Here is a 27,815-nt window from a genome sequence, read left to right on the forward strand (position 1 = left end):
AGTCAAAGTATTCCATTTCATAGCTTCGGATATTTTTCTCATGGTCTCATTTTAGGGTAAGAGGATGGGTTTTGCTAGATGAAGCTAGATAGATCATATTTCCTGGAGTAGAAACTAAATAATAAAAATTAATTGTGACAGAATGTATTATTGGAATTATTTTAATAAGACAGTGGGTTGATTTAGGATATTTTGTGGGAAGAGGCCAAGGGTGAACCTTTCATTTTGGCAGTACATACAGAGAGTCATAAAATGGGCCATGCCCTCTGACCTGCCTTCCCACTCCTGTGAATTTATCTAACGAAATAACTCAAAAGGACAGGAAGCTATACTTATCAAGAGTGTATAAATGAAAATTAGAAATAACCTATTTATCCCATAATTTCAGGACGGTTAAATAAATTATAGTAAAGTAAGTTGTTTTAGTAGAATACTCTGCAACTGTTAAATATGAGAAAATTTTACAATTTTTTTAGAAAATAGAAAAGTATAAAGTATAATTTAGTACATTCTACTTAATAAATATATATATTAACTGTAACTATACTTATATTTGGATAAAAACCACAAAATGAAAAGAGCTGTTAAAGAGAAGAGTGAGACAAGAGTAAAATTTTAATTTTTCTTTACTTTAAAGTTGTTTTCATAAAACGTTTCTTTTGAAGTAGGCTGTTGGGAGCGCTTTCTTATGTGATGTTTTGCCCAGAATATTGTCTGTGAAATTGAGAAGAAAACAGTGGCTATCAGGGTGTTTTTGAGTGACTGTAACTTTTTAAAATGTGGAGAAATACAGAAGAGGCCTCTGGCTGAAGATATAAAGTACCACAAAGAGTCGATCTTTCTGGACTTCTCTATTTCTTTGTGTCTCTGGGTACAAAGACGAAAATGATATGAAAAACCCTGAAAATTGCCTGCCATGGTGTGATGATTGTGATGAGTGAGCTCTAAGGTTAAATGTCAGCCTATACCGGCTTCTTTTTAGCTCCACGGTTATGCTTTAATATGTAGGTTAACAGCAGAGGTATACTTACTTTATTTTCAAAAGGATCTAAAATTGTCATCTGCCTCCAAAGTAAATGATTAGTCAGGAGAATATCAGAGGTTTTAGAGATATTGTAAGAGAGGTCATGTGTGATTCACTGGAGTGATGAAATTAAATGACATGTCTAACAGTGGTATTGCCCTGCCAATCACCTGATACCTTCTCTATTACCTGTTTGAGAATGTTTACTACTGAGGAAAATTTCTATTTCTAAAACTTTTTTTTTTTTAGGGCCCATACAGCTTTGTGTGAAGATAGTATATTTAGGACTTTTAGGATTTGTATCTAGAATTTCAGATTTATTGGAAAACATAATTTCCACCTTTATAACAGACTGATTTGTTTAAATCTCCAGATACTTGAGACCAGAAACTGCACAGGGGATTTTCCTGAATTTCAAACGACTTTTGGAATTCAACCAAGGAAAGTTGCCTTTTGCTGCTGCCCAGATTGGAAATTCTTTCAGAAATGAGATCTCCCCTCGATCTGGACTGATCCGAGTCAGGTACTGCCCATGTTATTCTTCTGGTGAAATTAGTAAATGATTTTGGCTTTGAAGTGGAAACAAAAGCTTGCTGTTTTAACAGCCTTCTTCCTTCTTACATGATTATATACTTGTTGTTTGTTTGTTACCTCCAAATGTAATCTCTGGGATGATGGACAGTTTTGAGTGACTGAAGTGGACTTGAAGGGAAAGGAAGGAGGGTGAAGAATAGCTGAAGTTTCACATCTGATCCAAAATGATCTTTTCTCCTTGTTCATCTTACGTTTTGAGGATGGCAGGATCTTGATTTTCTACACCGAGGCATTTTCTGGCAGTGGTGGTATAGATGAGTGTAGGGTGAGGTGGGGAGGAAGTGATGGTTAGGGCTGGAGGGCCGTTCTAGGTGTCCAGGGCAGATGGCATTGCTGGTATTGGGGTGAGGGTGTTTCAGCAGCCAGATGGTGTTCCTCCAGATATTTGGGGCACCTTTATGACAGTGTTTAGCTAGCAAGCTTACCGCTATCTATGCTAGTTCAGATGCTGTCTTGTCTCTATTCTGATAACCTCCCTTTGTCAGGTGTATCCAGAATGTGCGGGAAGGCATCCTGGCACTTCTGAGTTACGTTTTTCTTTAGAAACTTATTATGACTTAGCTATTTATGACTTAAGTTTTTTGAGATTTCTATACATTTTCTTACTGATGTCATCTCTTAAGGTAATAAATTCGATATAAAAATGGGATATATAGGTAAACTTAACTTTCTTAGACTCCAAAAGTATTTTCCACAGCCCCAGTGGCCCACCCATTTCCTCTCTTCTTTTCTTACTTGCTGTAATTACAGGCGTCAGTCATAGCATATCCCAGCCTGTGGCTCTACATCAAAGCACCTGCCTAATCTTGTTAGTCCCCATGACACCCTCTGAGGAAATGCTCCTATGTTCTCACCAGACTGTATCTTTAGGCCTATAGTCCCTTCAGCTGAATGGTCTAGAAAAGGGAGGCTTCACGAGGAAGGAGCTTGCACAGCCTAGAGAAATGGAGTGGGGAGGACCCTCCTGGACCTTGCTGCAGAGAGAAGAGATAATCCTAAACTTTAACTAGGTGTTGTAACAATGAAAAACTTGTCAGACTTAAATCTGTTTTATTTCTCAATGTCTGGGTTTCTTCGTATCTTTTCTCGTCTTGCTTCTGGGCTTCCCCTCTGTCCCAGTAGTGTCTGCACTCATGCTTTCAGAATACTGAGGAAGCTGTGTGAGACTGAGCTTGTCTAAAGCCACTGTTTTGGAGACGATTTACATCAAGTAGAGTAGCTGTTGGATGATTATAAAGGACAGTGAAGTAAGGCAAAACCTGGGGCCTGTGGAATAAGAAGTGGTAAATAGGAAACCCAGCTCAGAACAGAGGAGCAATCCCAGGAGTTAACTGGGGAAAGTCCCTTGGGGCTTCCTGACATTTTATTCCTTGTTCACTTTCAGTTCAAAGTGTTCCATCTGGATTTTGGTTGGTTTTGTCTTGTGCCTCTGCAAGATCCTGGCTAGAAATCCACTCATCCTTCCACGAGTCAGTATCCCCATGGCTTTTGTTTCATGGTAGGGCTAGGACTTGTTTGTTTAGTGTTTCTTCTTGATATAGAGTTATCAGGTGATAAGTCTTTGTATAGCTATGATTCCTTTGGTTTAGGTTGGGAGCATTGGATTGTTCATGTGAAAATTTTTTTTTTTTTGCGGTACGCGGGCTTCTCACTGTTGTGGCCTCTCCCGTTGCGGAGCACAGGCTCCGGACGCGCAGGCTCAGCGGCCATGGCTCACGGGCCCAGCCGCTCCGCGGCATGCGGGATCCTCCCGGTCCGGGGCACGAACCCGTGTGCCCTGCATCGGCAGGCGGACTCTCAACCACTGCGCCACCAGGGAAGCCCTACCCTGAAATTTTTTTAAATTAAATTTTATTTTGATTGGCTGGCTCTGTCTTCTAGTCCTGTGTCTATTTTATGTCTCCAGAGTTCCAGGTAGAGTCTCTGAACTCAAAGACAACAGACAGCTGATACAATCAGTATTAGTGTTGATTTCTATCTCCTGTCTTTGAGCTGGGGTTATTTGACAGAACAGATGGAAAGACTTTGGCAGCAGATTATTTGGGGATTCGGGACAAGGTCCTTATTTTGATCTGCCCTTCATTTTAGATGTTCTCTTGCTGTCATCCCACTTGGAAGCTGTGTGAGGACAGACATCATACTTCTCTCTCTCATATTTCTATGTGCACAGAAGATGTTTGATAGCTCTTGAAAGATAAGACATAGGTGCTGCTGGACCAAATAAGCGATACCATTAAAAAATAAAATTGAAAAAAATATCAAAGCTCTTTTGCAATGCATTTCATGTATTTTTAGGAACCATTTAAGCAATTTTTCATTACTTCTAGAACATCTGAGATAATCATGAAAGTGCACTAGTAAATTGTGTGTGTGTTTTAAAGAAGAGAGATTTGATTTTGACTCCTAAAATTAACTTAAAACTCGTTTCCACCCAATAGCTACTAAATTGCCATTCAGGGAAATCTCTTTGGAAAACCATTACTATGTGCCTACTTATTTCATCATTATGCAGTTAGCGTGATGTTAGCTTTTTCAATTCATGCCTTATGTCCTCTGCCTTGAATAACACTTTATTTGAGAAGCTGCTACTCTAAAGACACCAGCTGTATGGTGCCATTAGCAGTCATTTACTTGTTCAGAGCATGAAAAAGGAAGAAATCACACTGTTATAAAAGCTAAAGAATAATTTCAATTCACTTTTAATTTCCCATTCTATGAAAAGCAAATATCAGGAGCTTCATTTAGTGTACATCTATAAAGACTTGCTAATGCTTTAAGGAAAATCATTTTATTTGGAAGCCATTATTCAGTATCTCATTTTTTGTGTGTGTCTGATGTTTGCTCAGGTTTTCCTAACTTTAAAAAACTGTATCAATCTGTTCTCTAAAAACTATTTTCCATATCTTTCTGTATCATTGTAGAATGAAGTTGAAAATAATGGCTTTTGTTTATTGTTTTTTATAGTGAAGTGTGCAACTTTTATCCCTTATATTTTGGCTTTCAGAGAATTCACAATGGCAGAAATTGAGCACTTTGTAGATCCCACTGAGAAAGACCATCCCAAGTTCCAGAATGTGGCAGACCTCCACCTGTATTTGTATTCAGCAAAAGCCCAGGTCAGCGGACAGTCTGCTCGGAAAATGCGCCTAGGAGATGCTGTTGAACAGGTGAGGTTCCATAGGTAACTTAATTTAGATTATACCTATTCCAGGTTTTCGGCACTTAGCAAATTCTGTGTACTGGATGACAAAATATTTTATTTTGGCAGGCATTTTATTTTGATACAGTATGTGTTTTTATACAGTATTTATTACACACTATTATTATAGTGGGAGGAAATTACCTGAACACGCCACCATGTGGACCATTGGGGCTAACGTGAAAAATATGTTTAGCAGAGCGCTTGGAAAAAAGTTCTTGGTTTGAACTATGCCCCATCAATCTGACTTTTAACAGTGTATACTACTTTTGGGGAGACATTTTGACTCACAGAAAGCAAGCCCTCTGGATTTTAAACTCTTCTGCGTTACCCATAGCAATTGGGGTAAGGCCTTGCATGTAATAGAATTTCTCTAATTATTTGCTTGGAGAAATAAGTGAGTGAAAACATTCCAACAGTAGCTGCTGCCTAATAGTGGGATGAATTGCCCTGGGAACAATGAGCTTCCTGTCTGAAAATATTCAAGTAGAGGCTGAGTGATAACTTGCCAGTTGTTTTGCAGAAAAGAGCCCTGCAGGGACTAGGAGATGGGGCTAGATGATTTCTGAGATCCTTCTGTACTAAAAATATAAGATTACATATACTATATGGGATTCACAAATTTCAGTGGACAAGAGTACATTAAAATCCCCTCAACATGTCTTATGACTTTTGCTAATTCAGAAGGAATATATTTACAATTCCTTAGGATCATTATTATGAATGTCATTTTTAGCACTGTAGATTTAGAAGGTATGAGGTATTAGGCTGAATTTTTGCTGACCCAGTGAGTATGGTAGAAAGATTTTGAATGACGCTGTTATTATCTGCTTGTTATCTTGACAGTTAAAGCTTTTGAAAATAGCCAAGATCACATTTTGGGTATTTAAGATTGTTCTGAAAGCTGGATAAATTAGCTTACCTTGTGTTTCAAAAATTTTTCAGTAGATGATGAATAACTCAATGGAAAATGGTACCTTGGCCTTCAAAAGCATTAATGTTTGTGTGTGTTCGTTCCTCTATGCTTGCTTGCATGCTGCTTGCCTATTTATCTACTTATTTGTTTATTCATTTATTTTTAGGGCGTGATTAACAACTCAGTATTAGGCTATTTCATTGGCCGCATCTACCTCTACCTCGTGAAGGTTGGTGTATCTCCAGATAAGCTCCGCTTCCGACAGCACATGGAGAATGAGATGGCCCATTATGCCTGTGACTGTTGGGATGCCGAATCCAAAACATCCTATGTAAGTAGAATGCAATGGTTTTTACCATGTGATTTTCACATTGTTAACCTAGAAGCATGGATATCAAAGTTGCCTTTTGTGTGCTTCATGTCAGAGTGGAACAAAAAGAAAAAAAAAGATTTCTTCCTGAGCTAAATAGAAAAAGTAGTTGCCCCCCTGCACTCTCATAAGTGGGGGGCTGCTCTTGTGTCCCAGAAGCCCTTTGTAGACTTGGATGGGTTTTACAGAGAGAGTAAGAGTGAGAGAGAGTAAGAGAAGGCCACTGATGGGGCAGTGCTGGTGTGTCCTTTCCTGGTGTGGGCAGTGTGATTGGTAATATCCCTGAGTGCAGCTAAGATGGGGTGGCCTTCTTCCTGACAAGGACCCCAGCAAACGTTGGAAGTGGTGGTGAGGCTGAGTAAAGAAGGTCATAGTGCTCTTAGTTTAGATAGTTACTTGGTAGATTTGGGGGATAGACTAGTAGATTCTGATTTCTTGTTTAGGAACTACCTTTTCTCAAATCCTGTATATTTAATAATAATTCAGAGAAGACCTCCAGGTTACCTCTTCACTGTTGCTTCCCACCCTCAAACATGAACATTAGTGCTGAAGCTTAGGATTGAAAGGCATTTGGATATAGGAGATGCTTCCTGCACTGGTGGCAGTGGGAACAGGGTGGCATCCAAAACAAGGGGGCCAAAAGCCTTCTGGCGTCTCCCTCATTTGGTGCTAGAGAGGCTTCTCACCCATATGGAGACTTTAGCCCAGGAGTCCGTGGTTCCCACATGTCCTTGATTGCACGTTTTACTTTTTAAAGTGACTTTCTTTTAATAGATACATTTTTTTAAATTAAAAATAAAAGTCATTAAAAAATGATGACCCTTTTTTGTAAAACAGAAAGCAAAAAATAATTCTTAAGTGTGTTATGTAGAAAGTGAAACTTCCTATTGTATGCTCCCCAGAAGTGTTTCATGTCTCTTTTCTAGATCAGGCATGAACAAATGTTTTCTTTAGTAAATATAGTAAATATTTTAGGCTTTGTGGATCTCTGTTGCCTCTCTTCTTGGTTGGGGGGGGGTTTGTTTTTTGTTTTCGTTTAACAACGCTTTAAAAATCTAAAAACCATTCTTAGCCTATGAGCCTTGGTTTGTCAACCCCTATTCAAGATAATTTTATATGCTTTACAAACATATACACATGTGTACATGTATAATGATATGCATATACCTGTAGTGGCTGTTACTGATATTGTTTTTAATATATTCTCTTTCTTTGTGGAATTAGGAAAGGATCTGTTAGGTTTTTCTTGTTACTTTACTTTCTTCACAAGCTTACTTGACATATGCTAAAATGATAGTGGTAATTATTTTTGGATTGTAGGTGATCATTAACTTCAAAATGTATTACATTTTCTGGAATTTCTTTTCATTTTCAAATTAAGCCAATAAACTATATTCTGTTTTGTATGAGAATATTTCAAGTTAAACTGGACACAAATTCTTTTTTTTTAATAGATTTTATTTTATTTATTTATTTATTTATTTATTTACTTATTTATTTATTGGCTGCGTTGGGTCTTCGTTGCTGTGCGCAGGCTTTTCTCTAGTTGCGGCGAGCAGGGGCTACTCTTCGTTGCAGTGCACAGGCTTCTCATTGTGATGGCTTCTCTTGTCGCAGAGCATGGGCTCTACCCACGCAGGCTTCAGTAGTTTTGGCATGTGGGCTCAGTAGTTGTGGCTAATGGGCTCTGGAGTTCAGGCTCAGTAGTTGTGGCACATGGGCTTAGTTGCTCCGCGGCGTGTGGGATCTTCCCGGACCACGGCTCAAACCCGTGTCCCCTGTGTTGGCATGCAGATTCTTAACCACTGCGCCACCAGGGAAGTCCTGGACACAAATTCTTGCTATCTCAATTTAGATTCTGAATCTGGCCTGGATTACATTTCATTTGTTTGTTCATTTAATATTTGGAACTGTTAAGAGCTGTATACCGTTCTAAGTGTATTATTATCTTATGTAATCCTCACAGTAATTCTGTGCATTGGTCCTATATCTGAGGAAACTGAAGTGCTGAGAGGTTAGGTAATTTGCCCGAGCCTCACAGCTAGTGAGTGGTGGAGCTGGGATGTGAACCAGGGCTATCTGACTCCAGGCCCTGCTCTTAACCATTGTGCTACACTGCTTTCATAAACCCTACTGCACTCCTGCTCATCCTTTCCTGAGTGTCACTGTGAGCTGTGGCCAAACCCTCAAGGGTGAGAGATCAGAAAATGTGAGCCTAATAAGTCCTGAGGATGTAATGTACAGCATAGTAACTATAATTAATAGTATTGTATTATATATTTGAAATTTGCTTAGAGAGTAGGTCTTAAAAGTTCTCATCACAAGAAAAAGAAATTGTAACTGTGTGGTGACGGATGTTACCTAGACTTATTGTGGTGATATTTTGCAAATATCGAATCATTATGCTGTACACCTGAAACTAATATAATCTTATATGTTAATTATACCTAAATCTAAAAGAATTAAGAAAAAAATTAAAAAACAGAAATGTGGGCCTAGCTTTGAGATTAGGCTACAATGTTTTGTGTAAGGTCATTGGAAGACTGGACTAAAACAAAACCAGAAGCTCCAAAGTAACAGACTTTTAAGGAGAGGGGAGAACTCCTTTAAAGCCTTTAATATTTTCTTTTTGTGTGCTTCATATTTTATTCTTTTAATAAAAAAGTTACTGATACAGCTAATATTCCACCCTTTTCCTCTCTCTGCTCAGAGGTAACCACGATCCCAGAGTTGTTGTCTACCATTCTTAGGCGTGTTTTTGTAGTGTCACCTTTCAGTACATAAATATGTTCATTGACATCTTTAGTAAATGATAATGAGCAAGTTTATATGTTTAAGGGCATAGATATACTAGTTGACATCTTTAGTGACTGTGAAATGATCAAGTTACATGTTTTTAAGCTTTTTTCTTTAATTCCTATTTTTTTGTTGTTGTTAAGTGTTAGGGTTTCTGAGCTTATGAGTTTTATATTTGCCTCTTTATTTGAAGTACCCCATGTGGTAGCATGTGCTTAGAAAGCTTAGTAGTTGTGATGGTTGAATTTTCCCAAACTCTTTTGATTAAAGGCAAAAGTAACTATTCATGAGAAGGACTAACTAGATATCTACTTAACTAAGCTTTTTACCTCTTTTGTTCTTATTCAAATAACAGGTTCTTAAGAATTTTTGAAAACACTTTGCTTTTGAAAAGTAACTTAGGCGTTAACAAGAAATGGAACCTGCCACCCCTGTGGTAGTAATGCTGTTATTAAGTTTTATTCTGTGACCGAAACAGTACCTGTTCTTTACTGAGTTTTCTTTTGTTGGGTAGGAAACTGAATTGAGCACAAATGCCTACATTTGTGGCCGGCTGAGCTGTGTGTTTAGTACAGCTATCTGATGCCAAGTTTTGAGAGCAGTAGACACTTCATACAGAGGGAATACCGTCATCCCTTGGTGTCTGCTGAGGCTTGATTCCACAATCCCCACGGATACCAAGATCCTGTATGCTCAAGTCTCTTATATAAAATGACTTAGTATCTGCATAGACCCTATGCACATCCTCCCGTATACTTTAAATCATCTTTAGGTTACTTATAATACCGAACACAATGTAAATGCTACACCAGTAGTTGCCAGATTTGCAGCAAATTTAAGTTTTGCTTTTTGGAACTTTCTGGAATTTTTTTTTCTGAATATGTTTCATTCACAGTTGGTTGAATTCGTAGATGCAGAACCCACAGATACATAGGGCTGGCTGTATTATTGGGTGTTAACACTTAAATACACCCTTCAGAATCTACTTAACAGTTTTTTCAAAACTTTTTAGAGGGAGAAAGTCAATAAAACAATGAAATAGCAACATAGAAACAGTTCCTTTTTCCTCTTTGAGCATCTGTCCTCTGTCCACTCTGTTTACCCTTCAAGGCTGATGGGATACGTTAGCACTCTATTCATTTCCTCCTTCTTGTGATGCACCATAATCTATTCTTTTTCTTTTTCTTTCCTTTTTTTTTTTTTTTTTTTAATTAAAAAAAATTTTTTTTGGCCACGCAGCACAGCTTGAGGGATCTCAGTTCCCCAACCAGGGATTGAACCCGGGCCCTGGCAGTGAAAGCCTAGAATCCTAACCACTAGGCCACCAGAGAACCACCTTTCTTTACTTTTTTTTTTAAATTTAATTAATTAATTAATTTTTGGCTGTGTTGGGTCTTCGTTTCTGTGCGAGGGCTTTCTCTAGTTGCGGCGAGCGGGGGCCACTCTTCATCGCGGCGCATGGGCCTCTCACTATCTCGGCCTCTCTTGTTGTGGAGCACAGGCTCCAGACGCGCGGGCTCAGTAGTTGTGGCTCACGGGCCCAGTTGCTCCGCAGCATGTGGGATCTTCCCAGACCAGGGCTCGAACCTGTGTCCCCTGCATTGGCAGGCGGACTCTCAACCACTGCGCCACCAGGGAAGCCCCTCTTTCCTTTTTAATGGTTCAGAAAAATGCATACACACTATATTATTTTCTTTGTAATTTCTCATAAGTCTCTTCCGGCGAAGAGTTATGAACCTGAGTGACGTAGGTGCGGGGCATGCTGTGATATAACTAACTCCCAATGGATTTCCCCGCACACGTGTTATCCTTTGTAACTTTGTCACCTATGTAAAGACTTACCATCACCACAGCATCATAATAGCATGTTCTTATTTCTGCTGCTCTTTTATTGTAATGTCATGATTTCTGTTGTAATATCTCTCCTCTTCTCATGTTGCTAATCCCCTTGGTGAATCCTTACCTTCCCACCTGCTGCTGTTGACCTTATTTTTTGTCACCTGTGTTGGTCTCTGAACCCTAAAGGGATTTTCAGGTGGCTAATGGGGTCACTGACCCATGAACTGTTGTTATCTGTGGTAAAGACTGGTGAAGTACTTTTTCCTCTTAACTGTCTTCCATGCTTTTAAAAGATCATGAAAGTTTTTCTTCCTGTTTTCCTTCTCCACAAACTTTTTTTTTGAGGTGAGCACCAGGTTTAGATTTGTGGGTGCATATGTTCTATGTGGACTCACAAAAGGGATCTTGGTTGACCCCTCAACGCTTCGTGTGTGTGGCGCTAGGAAGTCTCTGGGAATGTGCTGTTGTGTGCGCTCTGTGGAATTCAGGAGGTCGAATTCTGGCCAGGGATGTGATTTACTTGCCTAGTGTGGGGCTCTTCTGAAATAGCCATGCCCTTCTCTTTGGCAGTTCTTAAAAGTGCACAGAGAATAATGACTTTGCAGGTTTTACTTCTTTGATTTGAGCCAGAGTTTTAACAACATAAATGTATGAGTGTGAGGGGGGAAGAACCATTACAGTGGTCCCTTGGTATCTGTCGGGGATTGTTATCCAGGAACCCCCCCGCAAGGTTGCCAAAATCCATGGATGCTAAAGCCCCTTATGTAACACAGCGTTGCACTAGTGGTTTCTGCCAGATTCATTTTGAATCCTGGTCACAAATTTGAAACAGATCTGCCAGTTTTGTCTTGGTTCACATTTTATTTCCATAACTAAATCCTAGAAAATATTAGTTTACCCCACATTCACAATATGGCAAAATACTTCTGTCCATAAAATAAAAAGACTACTTTGGGTACATGTGTGATTTATATTTTGTAAGGGTGTTACTACCCGATGTATAAAACTGTTCCCATTTCAAACATTTATAAAAGTTGAGTGGAGATTCTATAATTGAATTATTCTTGAGTATGTGAAAGAGTTACCTATAATCCGCATGCATTTGTGAATGAACCGTGTGTGACTTACAAATGTTTTTCTCTATTATGTCTCCTTAGGGCTGGATTGAGATTGTCGGATGTGCTGACCGTTCCTGTTATGACCTTTCTTGTCATGCGAGAGCCACCAAAGTCCCACTCGTAGCTGAGAAGCCTCTGAAAGAGCCCATATCCTTTCTGGTCACTTCAACAGTTCAGGACTACAGTGTAAACATCTTGGAAATGGATAAGTCCAAGTCTATACCTTGTTCTATGGATAAACTGAGATGTTTGAGCACTATTTAAACCTATTATTTTACCCATCTCATTGTTCCTTTCCTATTCTCTTTACTTGTAATCTGACATGTGCCCACTCACTGTCTGGTCCTTGAAAGAAAAATGCTCTGTATGTCTTTCAGGATGTTGACCAATTTTTCTCAGCCATTTCCCACATCTTCATCTACATACATGCTCTTTAATTAAAGGGTGCCTGGTGAATACTTCCTCTGTTAAAAGATGAGTGCCTTTTATGGTAGATGAAATAATTTAGTTCACTTGATCTGTAGATCATCAAAGGAGAAATTTTCTTATTTTACCAGCCAATGAGATTGTGAGCTGATCTAAGGGCTAGGCCAGTAACAGGAAATAGATCCTGTCGTCTTGAGACATTTGAGAAATGAATGAATTGTTTTCAGAGGTTATTATGCTATGTATTGGGTTATACTGCTGATTAGATAATATCCCTTTCTCTCACTGTAACTTTGAGAAAGTCTTCCTTGATGATGTTTGCTTATTTTTGACTGAGGTTTATCTGAATGATTTTGTGGGTGGTTGTTTCATCTTGCACTGGAAATCAGCATATAGAGGATCTCGGACACCAGCAGGGAACTGAGAGTTGTTTTAAGTCGATGATGGCTTGTCCTCAAGGTCATTTCCGGAAATACTAAGGCAGTTCTGTAGTTTTGTACTCCTTGACTACTTCATACGAAACAGCCAATGTTGTTCAGTTTGAACCTAATAAGGGAGCAATTGGCAAGGCGTATAAGAAGGATGCAAAGCTGGTGATGGACTACCTTGCCATTTGTGATGAGTGTTACATTACAGAAATGGAGGAACTACTGAATGAAAAAGGGTAAGATTTAAGATGTGTACTTTTTACATGGGCTCCAGTCAGCTATGTCTTCTCTGCCAGGTTTTGAAAGTTAGGGTGAGATGAGTTTCTTTAGAAATGTTTTGCAGGCAAGTACTATCTCTTGGCTACATTTAAAGGACTGTGTTTGTCGAGATTTTGGCATTATGGCCTGGAAATAGACTTGATATGGACTATAAAGATTTTTTTCCCCCTCAATAACTTTCTTAGAGGAGGAGACTTATCCAAGGTAATTAGAAACTACATCTATCTCTTAAGTCAGTGCTCTTTTTTTGAACTTTGGAGTCGTCTGTGTAATTGTTGTAAGTATAAATGTAAAAATGATAGAGAAGAATCTTTAAAGGAATTCAACAAAATCCAGCACTAAACAATGTAAAATTTACTGTCTGGCAAACAATAAAAAATTTCTAGACATATGAGAAAGCATGAAAATATGACTCATAAAGAGGAGAAAAATCAGTCAAAAGAAACACCCAGAAATGACAAGCGTGATGAAAGTAATACAGAAGGATGTTAAAACAGTTATTATAGGGGCTTCCCTGGTGGCACAGTGGTTGAGAATCCGCCTGCCAGTGCAAGGGAGACGGGTTTGACCCCTGGTCCGGGAAGATCCCACATGCCGCGGAGCAAGTAAGCCTGTGAGCCACAACTGTTGAGCCCTCGTCCACAACTACTAAAGCCTGTGTGCCTAGAACCTGTGCTGCACAACAAGAGAAGCCACTACAATGAGAAGAACGTGCACTGCAGCGAAGAGTAGCCCCTGCTCGCCGCAACTAGAGAAAGCCCCCGCATAGCAACAAAGACCCAACACAGCCAAAAATAAATAAATTAAAAAAAAAACAACAGTTACTATAAATATGCTTCCTGTGCTCAAGGATGTTAAGAGAAAACATGAACATATGAGGAGAGAACTGGGAATGTATATGTAAAAAAGAACCAAATAGAACATCTAGAGGCAGTATCTCATGCGCAATTGTGTGTACCTACCCACAATACAATAGAATGAAATCTTTTTAAGTGCTTACAGACAAAAGCCATATACCCAGCAAAAGTATCTTTCAAAAATGAAGAGAAAATATTTTCAGACAAAAAACTCAAGAGGATACATTGCCAGCCAGACCTACACTGCAAGAAATGTTAAAGGAAGTCCTTCAGGCAGAAGTGTGGAAATTTAGATCTACCCAAAGAAATTAAGAGCTCTGGAAATGATAAATATGTGGGTGAATATGAGTAACATTTTCTTTCATTTCTTTAAAATGACATCTCTTAATTTCTTTAAAAGATAATGGGTTGTTTAAAGCAAAAACAATAACAATGTACTGTGAAATTTATAATGTGTAGAAGTAGAATGTATGACATCAGTAGCCCAAAGGATGGGAGCAAAGACTTGGGAATACGTAAGAATATGTATACTGTTTTGAGATGTGTACATTACGTGTGGAGGTACGCCATGGTAAGTTTAGAAAAGGACATACCGTAAACTCCAGAGCAATTGCCTGGATAAAACACACAGAAACCAAAGGGATATAACTAATAACCCAATGAGAGGGCTAAAATAGAATAATAAAAAATGCTCCAGAAAAAGACAGGAGAAGAGGAAAAATGAACCACGAACAGATGAGACCAATAGAAAATAACTCAGGAAATGGTAGATTTCAACTCAACAATATTGATAGTTATATTAAATATAATGATGTAAACACTCAAATTAATAGCTTTTAACTGTCAAACTGGTTAAAAAATTCGAGACCCAGTTAAATGCTGTTTCCAGGAAACTGTAACTGTAATATACGGGCATACCTCGGACATATTGTGGGTTCGGTTCCAGACCACTGCAATAAAGTGAATGTTGCAATAAAGTGAGTCACACACATTTTTTTTGGTTTCCCAGTGCATGTAAAATTTATGTTTACACTGTAACCTACTCTATCAAGTGTGCAATAGCCGTTATATTTTAAAAATAGGGAATTCCCTGGTGGTCCCGTGGTTAGGGCTCCATGCTTCCACTGCCGGGAGCATGGGCTTGATCCCTGGTCAGGGAACTAAGATCCCACATTCCATGCAGCGTGGCCAAAAGAATAAAAAATAAAAACCAATGTACATACCTTAATTAAAAAATACTTCATTGCTGAAAAATGCTGACGACCATCTGAGCCTTCAGCAAGTTGAAATCTTTAGTGACATCAAAGACCACTGATCATAGATCACCGTAACAAATATAATAATGATGAAAAAGTTTGAAATTCTGTGAGAATTACCAAAATATGACTCAGAGACATGAAGTGAGCAAATGCTGTTGGAGAAATAGCACTGAGAGATTTATAGATGCTGGGTGGCCATAAACCTTCAATTTGCAAAAAATGCGATATCAGTGAAGCACAATAAAACAAGGTATGCCTGTACACAAATGGGCTTAAAAGGAAAAGAATTTTAAAATATTTCCCATACAAACATTAATCAAGAAAGTGGAGTGGGGGGCTTCCCTGGTGGCGCAGTGGTTGAGAGTCTGCCTGCCAATGCAGGGGACACGGGTTCGTGCCCCGGTCTGGGAGGATCCCACATGCCGCAGAGCGGCTGGGCCTGTGAGCCATGGCTGCTGAGCCTGCGCTCCGCAATGGGAGAGGCCACAACAGTGAGAGGCCCGTGTACCACTAAAAAATAAATAAATAAATAAATAAATAAAAATAAAAGAAAGTGGAGTGACTTATTAACATCAGGCAAAGTAAACTTCACAACAAGGAAAATTACCAGGTTGCATTTCATAATGGTAAAGGGATCAATTCATCAAGAAGGCACATCACCTCTAACCTTGTATGCCACTAAAAACAACCTCAAAATATATAAAGCAAACTTAACAGAACTGAAAGGAAAGTTAGACAAATCTACCATCACAGTTGGCGATTTCTACACCCCTGTCTCAGTGATCAGTAGAGCAAGTAGACAAAAAAGAATCAATAGGAATTTGAAGATATAAACACTGTTAAACAACTTACTCGCCATTTATAGAATACCTGATAACCAAAGAGTATACATTTTAAGTGCGCTTGAAACATCTTTCATATTGTTTTTTGTACCACTATCTAGCTAAGAATGACTTGCATTTTCAAAGCATTGTTTAAAAAAACAGAGTATGAGAGTCTGCATATGGCCTGCAAACCCTGAATATTTCATACACAGAAATTTTGCCAAACCCCTTTTACACAAAGGACTATACGCCAAATTCTAGGAAAGGCAAATCTAGTTTATAGCGATAGAATCAGTGGAGGGGATTGAAGGAGAACGGACTTAGGGGAACCTTTGGGGCAATGGTGGTTGCATGTGTATGTGTATTTGTCAAAAGAACTATCATAAGATGAACTCTTGTAAGTTAAAGATAAAATTTACAAGAAATTTTAAAACATTTCTGGTCTCCCAGAATTAATGTCTGTTTATGCTAAAATAACATCAAATGCCAATAAAGTAAACATAGGTTACTAGCAGATACCATTATCTACAAACAAGACAGGTTTTAAAAAATTATTCTCAAATAATGGCTATCTCCTTGCTAATTTCAGCTTTTTTTATAATTATTACCTACTCTACACTTAGATTGTGCTCACAGAGACTATATACTGTTTATATGGAGTCTTTAATGCATGTTTGCACAGACTTCAGACAGAACAGTAAAAATGGAGGCAATCAGTGAAAACCATTCATATGATGCATGAGATTATCACTGCTAGAAACTAGCAAAATGCAGTGTACCATGTATCAGCCATACAGCTTCAAGGACAACCACATGAGGGCACTCTTTTCCCTGCCCTGAGCTGCTTGTGAGATAAGACACATCCAAATTGATCTTCATAATGTGAGGAAATACTTCATAAGCTGAAATACAGGTATTACACAAAGTGCTTTATAAAGGTGAATTCTTATAACCTGAAATGGAATGGGCGTATCTCAGGATGTGAACATATGGCACGCAGGCAGTGATTTTTGTGGGCATAGTATTTTATATTGACATGTCAAGCAGAATCTTTAAACTTCTTTTAAGCTGAACTTCATCAACATAAGTGTCAAAGTTTATTTTGGAAATAGTATGGGAGTTTTAAATTTTCTTTCTGTAAGATGACAAGTTGGTCATTTTTACATCTGTTTGGACAGTAGTGAGAACAGTGGTCTTTTTGCCAGCAGGCCTGTTTTTGACAAATTTATTGTAATTATTCTAAAACTGAATTCTAAAAAATTTTTCTTTGGTTTTACCTTGATCTCAAAACCAAAAGAATTGGTCATGAGTCACTTGTGGAATTTTATAAGACTAACCACATTTTTGGGTGCCTCCCAAAATACTGTTTGGTGCCGTTGTTAGAATAATTAATTTGGTATTCCTTATGAAATAATTTAAATTTGACTAAAGCTGTTGTATCTGGATTGTTGACCAAGTTGTATTACACTTAAAATGAAAAACAGTTTAGCAATCTGTAAAACTTCTTTAAATTAAGGCATGGGATATGTGTTTTCACCAATATGTAATGTGCCTTGTTTCTTTGTAGGGAATTTACTATTGAAACTGAAGGGAAAACATTTCAGTTGACAAAAGACATGGTCAATGTGAAGAGGTTCCAGAAAACACTATATGGTAAATTTGTAAAAATAATTAAGGAACAAACAAACAAAAATCATTACTCCTTAAAGGCATTTTGTTTTTTTAAGTTTTGTAGCATAACCATTTTACGGAAAATTTGAAGAAAAATAAATCCTTAATGCTATAACCCTAAATTTGATGAATATGTTCAAGGTATTATCTCGGGTTTTGTTTTTTTTTTTTAAACATAATTGTACTCATACTGAAGAATAATTTATAATGCCACCTTTATGTTTCCTGTGACCTGAGGTACATATGAAGAATATCTCTTTGATTAAAAACATCTTTTTTTTTTTCTCACTTTAAGGAAAAGTCCTTTTGTTTCTTAAACAAAAGAGAGAACTCATCCCTTCTGTCTATTTTGGAAAATTAACTTGTTAAAAGTAGTTTAGATTAGTGATCTTTCATGCTTTTTTTAAAGCCAAGGAGATGATTATTTTTGGTAGAACAAATTTCATGAATTGGGAAATGACTATTTTGGAGAATATACGAAGGATGCTTGTGGTTAACTGGCTGAATTGAAGCTTCTGAAAACTAAGAATAGTGGGTATTTGAGATGCTACTGCCCATGGAGCAAGCAGGCCTCCTTTTCCATTTGTGTTTGGCCTGCATCGTTGTCACCAGGCTGCAATGAGCTGTAAAAGGAGTCTGAAAAGTGATAGGAGGAAACAGGGGATCCTTCTTCATGCTCTGGGGCTTTTTAGCCACTATCCTGGCAGCTGGCTCAGAGCTGTACTTCACCATTGCTTGGATGCCAGGAAAGGATGAGCAGGAAATGCCTTGATCATATTTCTGAAATGTTATTCTCATGTGTAAGTTTTTGGTTCCAATTATCTCATTTCTCTTGAAACATAAATTCTCCAAGGTTAGGGTCAGTTACCTTAGATCTGGATAGTGCTTAGCCATGCTTCCTTTCTGAATAATAAGTAATAATGAAGACAGTTCCTGTGTATACCACAGGCATAGCCTCACCCATGGGAAGAGCTGTGGCGCCCCAGGTAAATGTATTGGTTGAGTGCTGGTCCCTGAGCCAACTCTTCTTTGAGGGGCTCCTGACCCCAGAACCTTGGAAATACGATGGCAGTAACTTGGCTCTCTTAAGGAGTTCTCATCCAGATAGCAAGATAAAGAGTAAAACACAAATCACATGATACTTGTTGTATGTAGGAGTTGTTTTTGTTAATTTTGCCAGCTGTGGTGGTAGACTTTTTAATTCCAGCAAAGTCTTACAGATGCTCTAGAGTTTTAATGCTTTCTGCATAGCCGAGGCAGATGATAGAGTGTGGCTGCTATTGTCCGTAGCTTAACAACTGGGGAAGGAATACCCTGGTATCTTGTTTCATTTTTATGCTGTATAAACAAAATTAAATTTGGTAAAAAAAATTTTCACTCCAGTTTTCTCTTTAAAGGCATTGTGTTTTCTACCAGGAAATAGTTTTTAGGATTGTTCTGATTTCTTTGTCCTGATGTACAAGGTCGATCACAATCTATCTAGAATAGAGATATTTTTAGGGCCAGTAAGAATTGTTTAGAGAGGACCTGAAATGCATTATGTGGGGTTTGAGAGAGTGTTACTGAATTTCTCTCTCTCTTGCAGTGGAAGAAGTTGTTCCGAGTGTAATTGAACCCTCATTTGGCCTGGGTAGGATCATGTATACAGTATTTGAACATACGTTCCAAATACGCGAGGGAGATGAACAGAGAACGGTGAGTTGTCATGTACAGTGTACTGTTTGTTCTCTTACAGTGTCAGAGAGCAACATTTACTGAGTGATGTTAAGACAACTCTGAAACAATCAGTTATATACTGTAATGTTAACACCTTTGCTTAACTGTTTACAAAGCAAAGCACTTTTTTATCTCATTTGAGCTTGGATGTGTAGGTTATTCTAGATGCCATTGTTTTAGTTGCATTTGAGTTCTGAGACAGAACATATTACTTTGGGAGAACTGTCTGTATTGCATCAATGGAAGGAATGGTACTTTCTGGATATACTCATGTTTTCAGAAAATTGGGAAGGAGGAGATAATTCATAGAATTTGGTCAAACCAAAAAACTGTATTTATACATTGGTAAAGCATTGAAAGGAACCTTCTCAAACTGCATAAAATAGTCTGGGGTATGTTGGTGGTAAAAGATGTAAATTCCTAGGTTCTATTCCAGAGATACTGATTCTCAGTAGGTCTGAGACTCAGGGATCTGGTTTTTTTGGTTCTTTTCTAAATAAGAACCCCAGGTGATTCCAGTGTGGGAGATTGACAGATAATAAATTGGGCAGTAGTATGTGAGGTGTAGCCTTTCCTAACATTCAAGCCTAGCTAAAGATAAATGTTTTTAAGAAGTTTTCATCCACTCCCTCAAGTTTTCTTTTGGCTCGGATGCTTTTGAACCACTGCTGCATGCCTTCCACATATCTCTTCATTCTGGCTAATTTCACCTTTCTCACCTCGCCTCTGCCTGTGGAAATCATACTCCTTTAATTTATAGCTTCAGGTTTCCAGGAAAGGCACTCAGAAGAAGAATGCTAGGGAGGAGAGGTTGTATAGGTCAAATTAACTGAAAGAAGCATTCTTACCTGCATGACCAGCTGAAGCTGAGTGTGTACCCAATGTTGGACATGAGCTCTGTAGTTCTTTCTAGGGTGTTTCATCTTGAAAACGCACTGATGAGTTCTTGGCACCAGTATTTTTAAAAGTCTGACGTACCATGGGTAACGTGTAGCTAATAATGCTACTCTTTTATTCTCTGCCGTAAAGTTATCTTCATTTCCTGACATTTAAGGAGCAGCTTTTCATTCATTAACAGATAGTAAGAACCTGAGCCAGACACCAGACATGCAAACATAAGGCATGGTTCTTCCTGAGGAATGATGTCATACTTAACGGAATGTGCTCTTTTTAGAGGTCAAGTTTGCTTCAAGCTTTTCCTGCTATTTTTCTAATGAAAAGTTTTTAATAAAATCTTTTAGCTATTCCTTTGAATCTAATGATATTGATATAACTAGAGTTTTAATAAAAATTTCATAAAGGCTAGGCAAGAATAAATTAGTTACAGTGTTTTATGAGTTGCATAGAGATTCTCTTCATGGAGAGAAATTTGATTAGGCTGTGAGAAGCCAAATATGTTTCTGAATTGTTAGCACATAGTCCCTTGATCCATCTTCCTGTAAATTTGGTATAAAAGCATTGCTGGTGAGATAAAAAAATTAGTTTTCTATAAAGGCAGGTCCCCACTTCTCTCTCACATTAAATGAAATTATCACAAGATGGAGGAGAAGAGTGGAATTCTGAGTGTTCCATGATTCAGGTGCTATGTTGGTAGAGTCTAGGGTTTACTTACAGTGGAATATTCACCATTGCTTGGCATTTAAGATTAATTAGCCTTTGGGGGGCTAAACTGGACCCTGTGTCATTCATTATTTTACTGGGACCTGTTCATTCTGAGTCTCATATTCTGATCTTCAAGTGAACCTTTTTTACAGATATTATTTAAAAACTCTCTTCAGCTCTCATTTCCAGCCCCAAATGGTAGACTAGTTTGCCTTCAACAGAATATCTTTGTTTTATTTCTGAATAAATCTGAAACCTGTTTCAGGAGCAGTTTAGGAGGGCTGTACTTTTCTGTGGGTATACAGAGCATCTTTCTTGTTTGATTTCTGCTATTTCTTTGGGACACACATTTGTGAGCTAATTAAGCTTTTCTGTTTTACTTAGTCACTAAGGCTCAGAGAGCCTTCAGCTATGCTGAATCTCTTAAAGGACAGAATGGAATTTTGTCTTTTGACACTACTTCTCTGATGATTTGAGGGGAGGTTCTTTAGGGATCTCCACAGAAAGAAGTAAGGCTTCTAAGTGGTACCAAATAATTACCATCTTAGATGGTAGCTTTCAGAATGCCTTTACATCATTTAACTTTCTTACGATAGACCTGCCAAGTAAGCAGAGCAGAACAGATGGTAGAGATCTACTTTTTAGATGGAGAAACTAAGGTCCAGAGAGGGAGAGTTCACTGAGTTGGTCCAAATTCAGAACTGAGAACAAGATCTTTCTGATTCTAGTTCTGGTTATCCTGCTTTCTGTGTTTTGTCACACTGCTTTTTCATATCATGTTTTCTAGTATTTTGATAGTGAAGATTGGACATTAATGTTTAGATCTTTATACACTAACATATTTGGATTTCTTTCTTTTCAAACCATCTAGTTCTTCAGTTTCCCTGCTGTAGTAGCTCCATTCAAATGTTCCGTCCTTCCACTGAGCCAAAACCAGGAGTTCATGCCGTTTGTCAAGGAATTATGTAAGCAAATCCAGTTGGGTAATCTCCATGGGAATACTGTCAAGTAGACTGAATTTTAGGAAATGTCTCTCTTTTTTATATATAAAAATTTATTTATTTATTTATGGCTATGTTGGGTCTTCATTGCTGTGCGCGGGCTTTCTCTAGTTGTGGCGAGTGGGGGCTACTCTTCATTGTGGTGCGCGGGCTTCTCACTGTGGTGGCTTCTCTTGTTGTGGAGCACAGGCTCTAGGCATGTGGGCTCAGTAGTTGTGGCTCGCGGGCTCTAGAGCGCAGGCTAGGTAGTTGTGGCACACGGGCTTAGTTGCTCCGCGGCATGTGGGATCTTCCTGGACTGGGGCTCGAACCCGTGTCCCCTGCATTGGCAGGTGGATTCTTAACCACTGCGCCACCAGGGAAGCCCCAGAAATGTCCCTTTTCTTCAATAAAAATACATATTGAATAAAGAATAAATCTAAGGGATTTTAGCATCTGCTCTGATTTCTAAGAGAGAGAGTATGCTTGCTCGGGATGTTTTCTCTTGCATTTGAATGAGTCAGCGTAGGACCCAAGAGTCAGATTTCAAACATGCTTGCTTCTCCTATTGACCCTGCTACTTGCTTCATCAGGAACCCTAGTGAAGGGTAACATCCCTAGTGGATCTACAGCCACTGGACCCACAGCACTGAAAGGGATCCTAGTGGCCACCTGGTGTGGCCCACATATTTCAGAGTTGGGAAACAGGAAGCGTTTACTGAGCTGCTCAGGGTCATGCAAGCCTCCTGGCCTTGGCTCTTAGTCTGAAGCTCGTTCCCCTGCAGCTGAATGAGATGTAGGTATGAGTGAGGGGTTGGGCGCCAGCAAGGGATTATACTTTTGGAATTTTTCTTTCTCTTGCAACTGCAACTTACTGCTCTTTTGTGTTAGTCCCTTTTATAAGTGTCCTGAGCTTGTACGACATTTAGATGACATTTCTCATTTTTAAATTTTTAATTTACTTAATTTATTTTGGATAGCGGAAGCCTTGACCAGGCACGGCATCTCTCACAAAGTAGACGATTCCTCGGGGTCCATCGGAAGACGCTACGCCAGGACTGATGAGATCGGCGTGGCTTTCGGCATCACCATTGACTTTGATACAGTGAACAAGGCCCCTCACACGGCAACCCTGCGGGACCGAGACTCCATGCGGCAGATAAGAGCAGAGGTGGCTGCCTTCTCTTTGGCATTTTTAATCTTAGAAATGTGTACTGGTTCCTTCTAATTTGAGATGGAGTTTGTTGTGTTTATGCTCCCCTTTTTTTTTCTTTTTAATTTTAATTATAAGTTACTATCAGAGCACAGATTCCAAATCTCCTCGGCTTAATTATGAAAATATTCATTAACACTTCTCTAATATTTTATAGCCATTTAGATCACTCTGGGCTCATTCTCTGACAGTTCCCTTTTATAGTTATTTATTTGGACAAGGGAAATATATGATCCTCGGTGGTTGTTGCCATAGTTTTATTGGTAGGCTTTGGGGGGCTTAGACAGTTTTATCTTTATATTTCTATATAAATGTACACATGAGTATGTATAAACTTTTTCATGTTAATCAATTCAAAACAGTGAATAATGTTTCCGTAATTTTACTTTGATGGGAAGGGAACAGTGGAGATGGGAAAAGTACAGGAGGGAAAGGAAAGAATGGCCACTTTAATTGACAGCGGCCTGACTATTTTGAGCAGGTTTTTATTTAGAGTACCTATCATGTGCTCTGCTTGTTACAGAGACTTAGTAATAGGGGAAACAGAAGTGAAAGACTGCTTTTTTCCAAGGGAATTTTTAGTCTACTACAGAGGTCACAGATTTCTGGCTCATCTTTTCACAGAACCAGATCTGGCTACTCTGAACCGATGTTCCCATCGGGCAGGGGTTCTCAAAGTGTGGTCCCTGGACCAGCAGCATCTGCATCACCTGGGAACTTGTCAGGAAAGAGAAATCTCCACCCCATGGGCTTTCAGTTTGGAGAGAGAGAGAGGTAGGGAGAACTGGTTTAACAAGCCCTCCAGGTGATTCTGATGGTTACTCAAGTTTGAGAACCCCTGCTGTGTGGCAGCCGATGTTTGGTTCTGGCTGAGGAACAGCTGGCCCCCTTAATGGGGGCTCTCCAGTTTCCCAGCTCCCTTCACTCATGTTACTTGATTGACCCCAGTTCTAAGAGTTAAATTTTACACACATGAAGTAACTTCAAGTGGCACAGAGATTTGGAATAATTAGGAAAGGCTCTGCGGGAGAATTGAGTCATCCAGGGAGCAGGCAGGCATTCTGGGTGGGAAGAAGAGCATGAACCCAGGCCTGGGAAGGAGGTGAGTGTAACTAGGTAAAGAGGATTCAGTGGGAGTCACAAGAAACATGCTGCCGGGACCAGTGTGTAGAGGGATCCTGTCATTGTGTAGACACTGGCTTGGCTCTCTGTATAGTTTCCTGAGTTCAGGGTAAATCCTCTTTTTGACAATCTAATCGAGTTGATTGATTCTGGGACTTCTCTTTCCTCTTACCCCAGGTCTCTGAACTGCCCGGTGTAGTTCGCGATCTGGCCAATGGCAGCGTCACGTGGGCTGATGTGGAGGCCAGATATCCTCTCTTTGAAGGTCAAGAAACTGGGAAAAAAGAGACAATCGAAGAATGAGGACAGTTTTGGCAACTTTTGACCGTTCGCGCTAATAAAAGAATAACTCTCATCATGTCCACTTTACAAAAAAAAAAACAGCATTGCATCTCCTCCCGGGGACTGCATTTTACTCTCAGTGGCTGCCTGATCTTACTCCCACAATTAAAGCTGAAGAATTCTGAACAAACCTGTAATCCACTTGCTCATCTTTCCGCGTTTTCAGCAAAGCTATTTCTCCTACCTTTGGGTAGACACTCATGGCTTAATGTTAAACACAGTTAATACGTTTTAAAATTAACTTTATTCATAGAGCCGTAAAGTTCACCTGTTTGAAGCTTACAATTTGATGGCGTTTAGTATATTTACAGAGCTGTGTAACTGCCTTCCAATTTTAGAACATGTCCGTCGCTCCAAAAGGAGCTCTCATGCGCATCCCAGCCCCAGCTGCAAGCAGCCACTCATCTGTCTTCTGTCTGTGGATTTGCCTTTTCTATCCTTTCTCTTTCTCCGAGAAGGTGGTCACGCACTGTGCCAAAGAGGCAACAGTCTCTGAGTAGGTGGGCGGCTTCTGGGAGGAGCTGAGGTGCGGAGGAGGCTTGCTGGGGTGGGGTCAGGGCTGCTGACCCTATTGTCCTGCTGACAGAGTCTCCGGGAGGGGGTGCCTTGACAGAAAACCTCTATTTGAATTTTAAGACCTGCTTGTACTTGGCTTCCCAGGTAGCCCTGGAAATCACTGAACTCCTGATGCTAGAGGAACCCCATCTGCCTTGTCTGACTTGGCACTTCTCGGCCATCACAGCCTCTTGATTCTAGCCTAGTAGTTTTTAGCTCAGCTTTTGAGGGACTTGACTTCTATGATGTTTTTGTACAGGACACTCAGAACACAGATGTTTTTTGTTAGGAAAAAATTCAAGGATGTGCCAATTTGAGCAGCTCTTTATTTACAGACCTAAGACTGGCTTCCCATCTTCCTCTCAGACAGTAGAGGGGAGGGGAGGGGCCCTTTCCAGAATGTTTTCCTTTGCCTTGAGGGTAAAGAGCAGTTGAAGAATGCCCCAGGGATTCTCTCATCTTTATCTCATCTCTGATGACGCCTACCACAGTATTGCACATAGTAGGCAGTCAATAAATAGACTTTGGATGAGTCGAAGTTTTGAACAAATCTCTGGGGAAGAAAGCCTTTCACTGAAACTTATTTCTCTTCTACCCAGTGCTTTTCAAAGTATTCATTATTAAATTAGAAGGAACTAGCTTTTAAATAAACTGAGTTTTTATTTTCTAGGGATTCTTTTCACCTCAGATTCCTAATAATATAGCTCTTCACTTGGGGTATATTCCAGCATTGTCACATTGGGGCTGGAGTGGGGGTGGGGGGCAGTTGTCTTTACTTCTTCCCATTTATTTAACTTCCTTTTACAGGGGGCACCTCCATAGTCAGACAGTCACCACCACCTCAGACATTGTTATGAGCTCCTTGATGGGAAAAGATATATTAAACACATAGTGGGATTTACCTACTTTGGATCATAAAGGGATTGGAACCCAAGCGCTCTTCGCTTTTCATTGGAAAATACATTTGCCATGAGTTAGATGCTGGATATTAATTCTAACCAGCCCTGCTTTCTCTGTTCTTTCCTCTATGCGCAATGCATGATTTCTCCTGAGAGAACACCCAGTGTCTCTGAAGCGACTGATTACCTGAGTGGGGAAGATGGGCCAGTGGCAGAGCCCTCTGGTTCTGTGTCACATGTGCTTGATTCTGAGCACAAGCAGCGAAAGAGTTGTTTTCTAAACAAAGAGGCTCTTTACACACAGGAGTTGTGTGCACACACACCTCTCCTCTGTTCAAGCCCAATGTGTATTTAAAGCCAGGGTCTTTCTGGCTTGACATACTGTAAGGCCCTTATTATTTATGTATTTGTATGTAGCAAACTGGGCTATAGCTCAAGAGCTGGGTAAGTAGCACTGCCTCTCAAGGAAGCCACACCTGTTCTTCACTGTCCTGAAAAAACAGGGATGGGGGAGGGTCAGATTCTAACTGGTTTCCATGGAATGTACATAGGAACACAGGAGTTTCTTTAAAACTTCAGTTGGAATTCAGGAGTTGAGTCTAGAGAGGTGTTCTGTGCCTGAGTTCTGCAGGAGTCCAGAACCTTAATACTGCTTAATAGCTCATAGTAGTAAAGTATACTGAATAGAGATGAGTGTTCCAGAAAAGGAAATCATTGCCAAGTCATGCAAATATAGAAATGATCTTACTAATTGGGTAAGATGGTACTAGAGATGTCTGATGTCCAAAGGTCTTTGTGACAACAATTTGCAAAATTATTTTGTTCAATAAATCACTTGAAACACATTCACTCTAGACCTTTATTTATTATTGGTCCCTTAACCAGTATAAACTTAGGGTGATGGTAGTGACTGTCTTAGCCAGCGGAGTCTATTCACAAGAGAACCAGATCACCTGAAAACAAATCCAAATTATCTCTGGATACAGCTGCACCTAAATTAACCTCCTGTCACCAGAGAAAACTATTAATCTGTGTCTCTTGGTGGGGGGGCAGCTAGGATGGAGAGATTTTGATAGCATCATTCATGTGAAAGAGCCTTGCACCAGCATCTTTGCTGATAGTCTGACTATGTGTAAGGCATAGTAGGTAGGCAGGTTTTGTTTGTTTGGCATTTGGCCTACAGCACAAAGAAATTTAGCTGAAGATTCAGCAAATGAATGGATGAATAATTTTGCTGTGCCTCAAAATTGGCCTCTTGTTGTCTCTTCAATAATTCTTGGTTATTGGGCTGTGTCTAACCAATAATTGTGTTAAGACCTTGTGGAAGGGATTAATATCCGGAAATTGGGATATAATTGGGATATAATTTGGGAGCTTCACCAGGAAATGCAGTAGCCTGTGGCCCTGCCCTCCTGCCAGGAGCTCCTCTGGTGCTGGTGACTTCTGTTCTCCCAGCTGGGATGGTCTACCTTCCTTGCATGTTTCAGGACACATCTTTTTAAACCTGTTGCAGCAGTGAAAGAGTTAGTTCTCAACCCTGACTGCACACTGGAGACACTGGAGCTTTAAAAATTGCTCACATCTGTGCTTCCCTCAAACCAGTTTATTGAGTTCTGTTGCCCGGGCATCAGTATTTTGAAAGCACCTTAGGAAAACCTCTGCTATAACGGAAGCTTCAGCTCAAGCCATAAAGAGCCTGAACTCCGCCCCCCTCACTCCGGGGTGGGGAAGGGTCTTCTGAACAAAGTTTCTAATGATAACAGGGGTCAAAAGTTGTCAACACCAA

The 27,815-nt window shown here is 39.5% G+C and overlaps 1 protein-coding gene across 1 annotated transcript in view; it reads left to right on the forward strand.

The window, feature by feature from the left end:
• GARS1 (glycyl-tRNA synthetase 1) overlaps positions 1-24,705 on the forward strand; it is a 40,292-nt gene extending 15,587 nt beyond the window's left edge. The window contains exons 8-17 of the mRNA XM_081243860.1: positions 1,398-1,547; positions 4,623-4,785; positions 5,900-6,064; positions 11,896-12,040; positions 12,808-12,946; positions 17,497-17,582; positions 19,186-19,295; positions 21,790-21,883; positions 22,879-23,069; positions 24,411-24,705. Of these exons, the coding sequence (XP_081099986.1) occupies positions 1,398-1,547; positions 4,623-4,785; positions 5,900-6,064; positions 11,896-12,040; positions 12,808-12,946; positions 17,497-17,582; positions 19,186-19,295; positions 21,790-21,883; positions 22,879-23,069; positions 24,411-24,536 (1,369 nt within the window). The 3' untranslated portion in view covers positions 24,537-24,705. The remainder of the gene's footprint in view (positions 1-1,397; positions 1,548-4,622; positions 4,786-5,899; positions 6,065-11,895; positions 12,041-12,807; positions 12,947-17,496; positions 17,583-19,185; positions 19,296-21,789; positions 21,884-22,878; positions 23,070-24,410) is intronic.
• The last annotated feature ends 3,110 nt before the right edge of the window (positions 24,706-27,815 follow it).

The sequence above is a fragment of the Mesoplodon bidens genome (genome assembly GCF_964165515.1).
Source record: "Mesoplodon bidens genome assembly, chromosome: 9".
Taxonomy (NCBI): Eukaryota; Metazoa; Chordata; class Mammalia; order Artiodactyla; family Ziphiidae; genus Mesoplodon; species Mesoplodon bidens.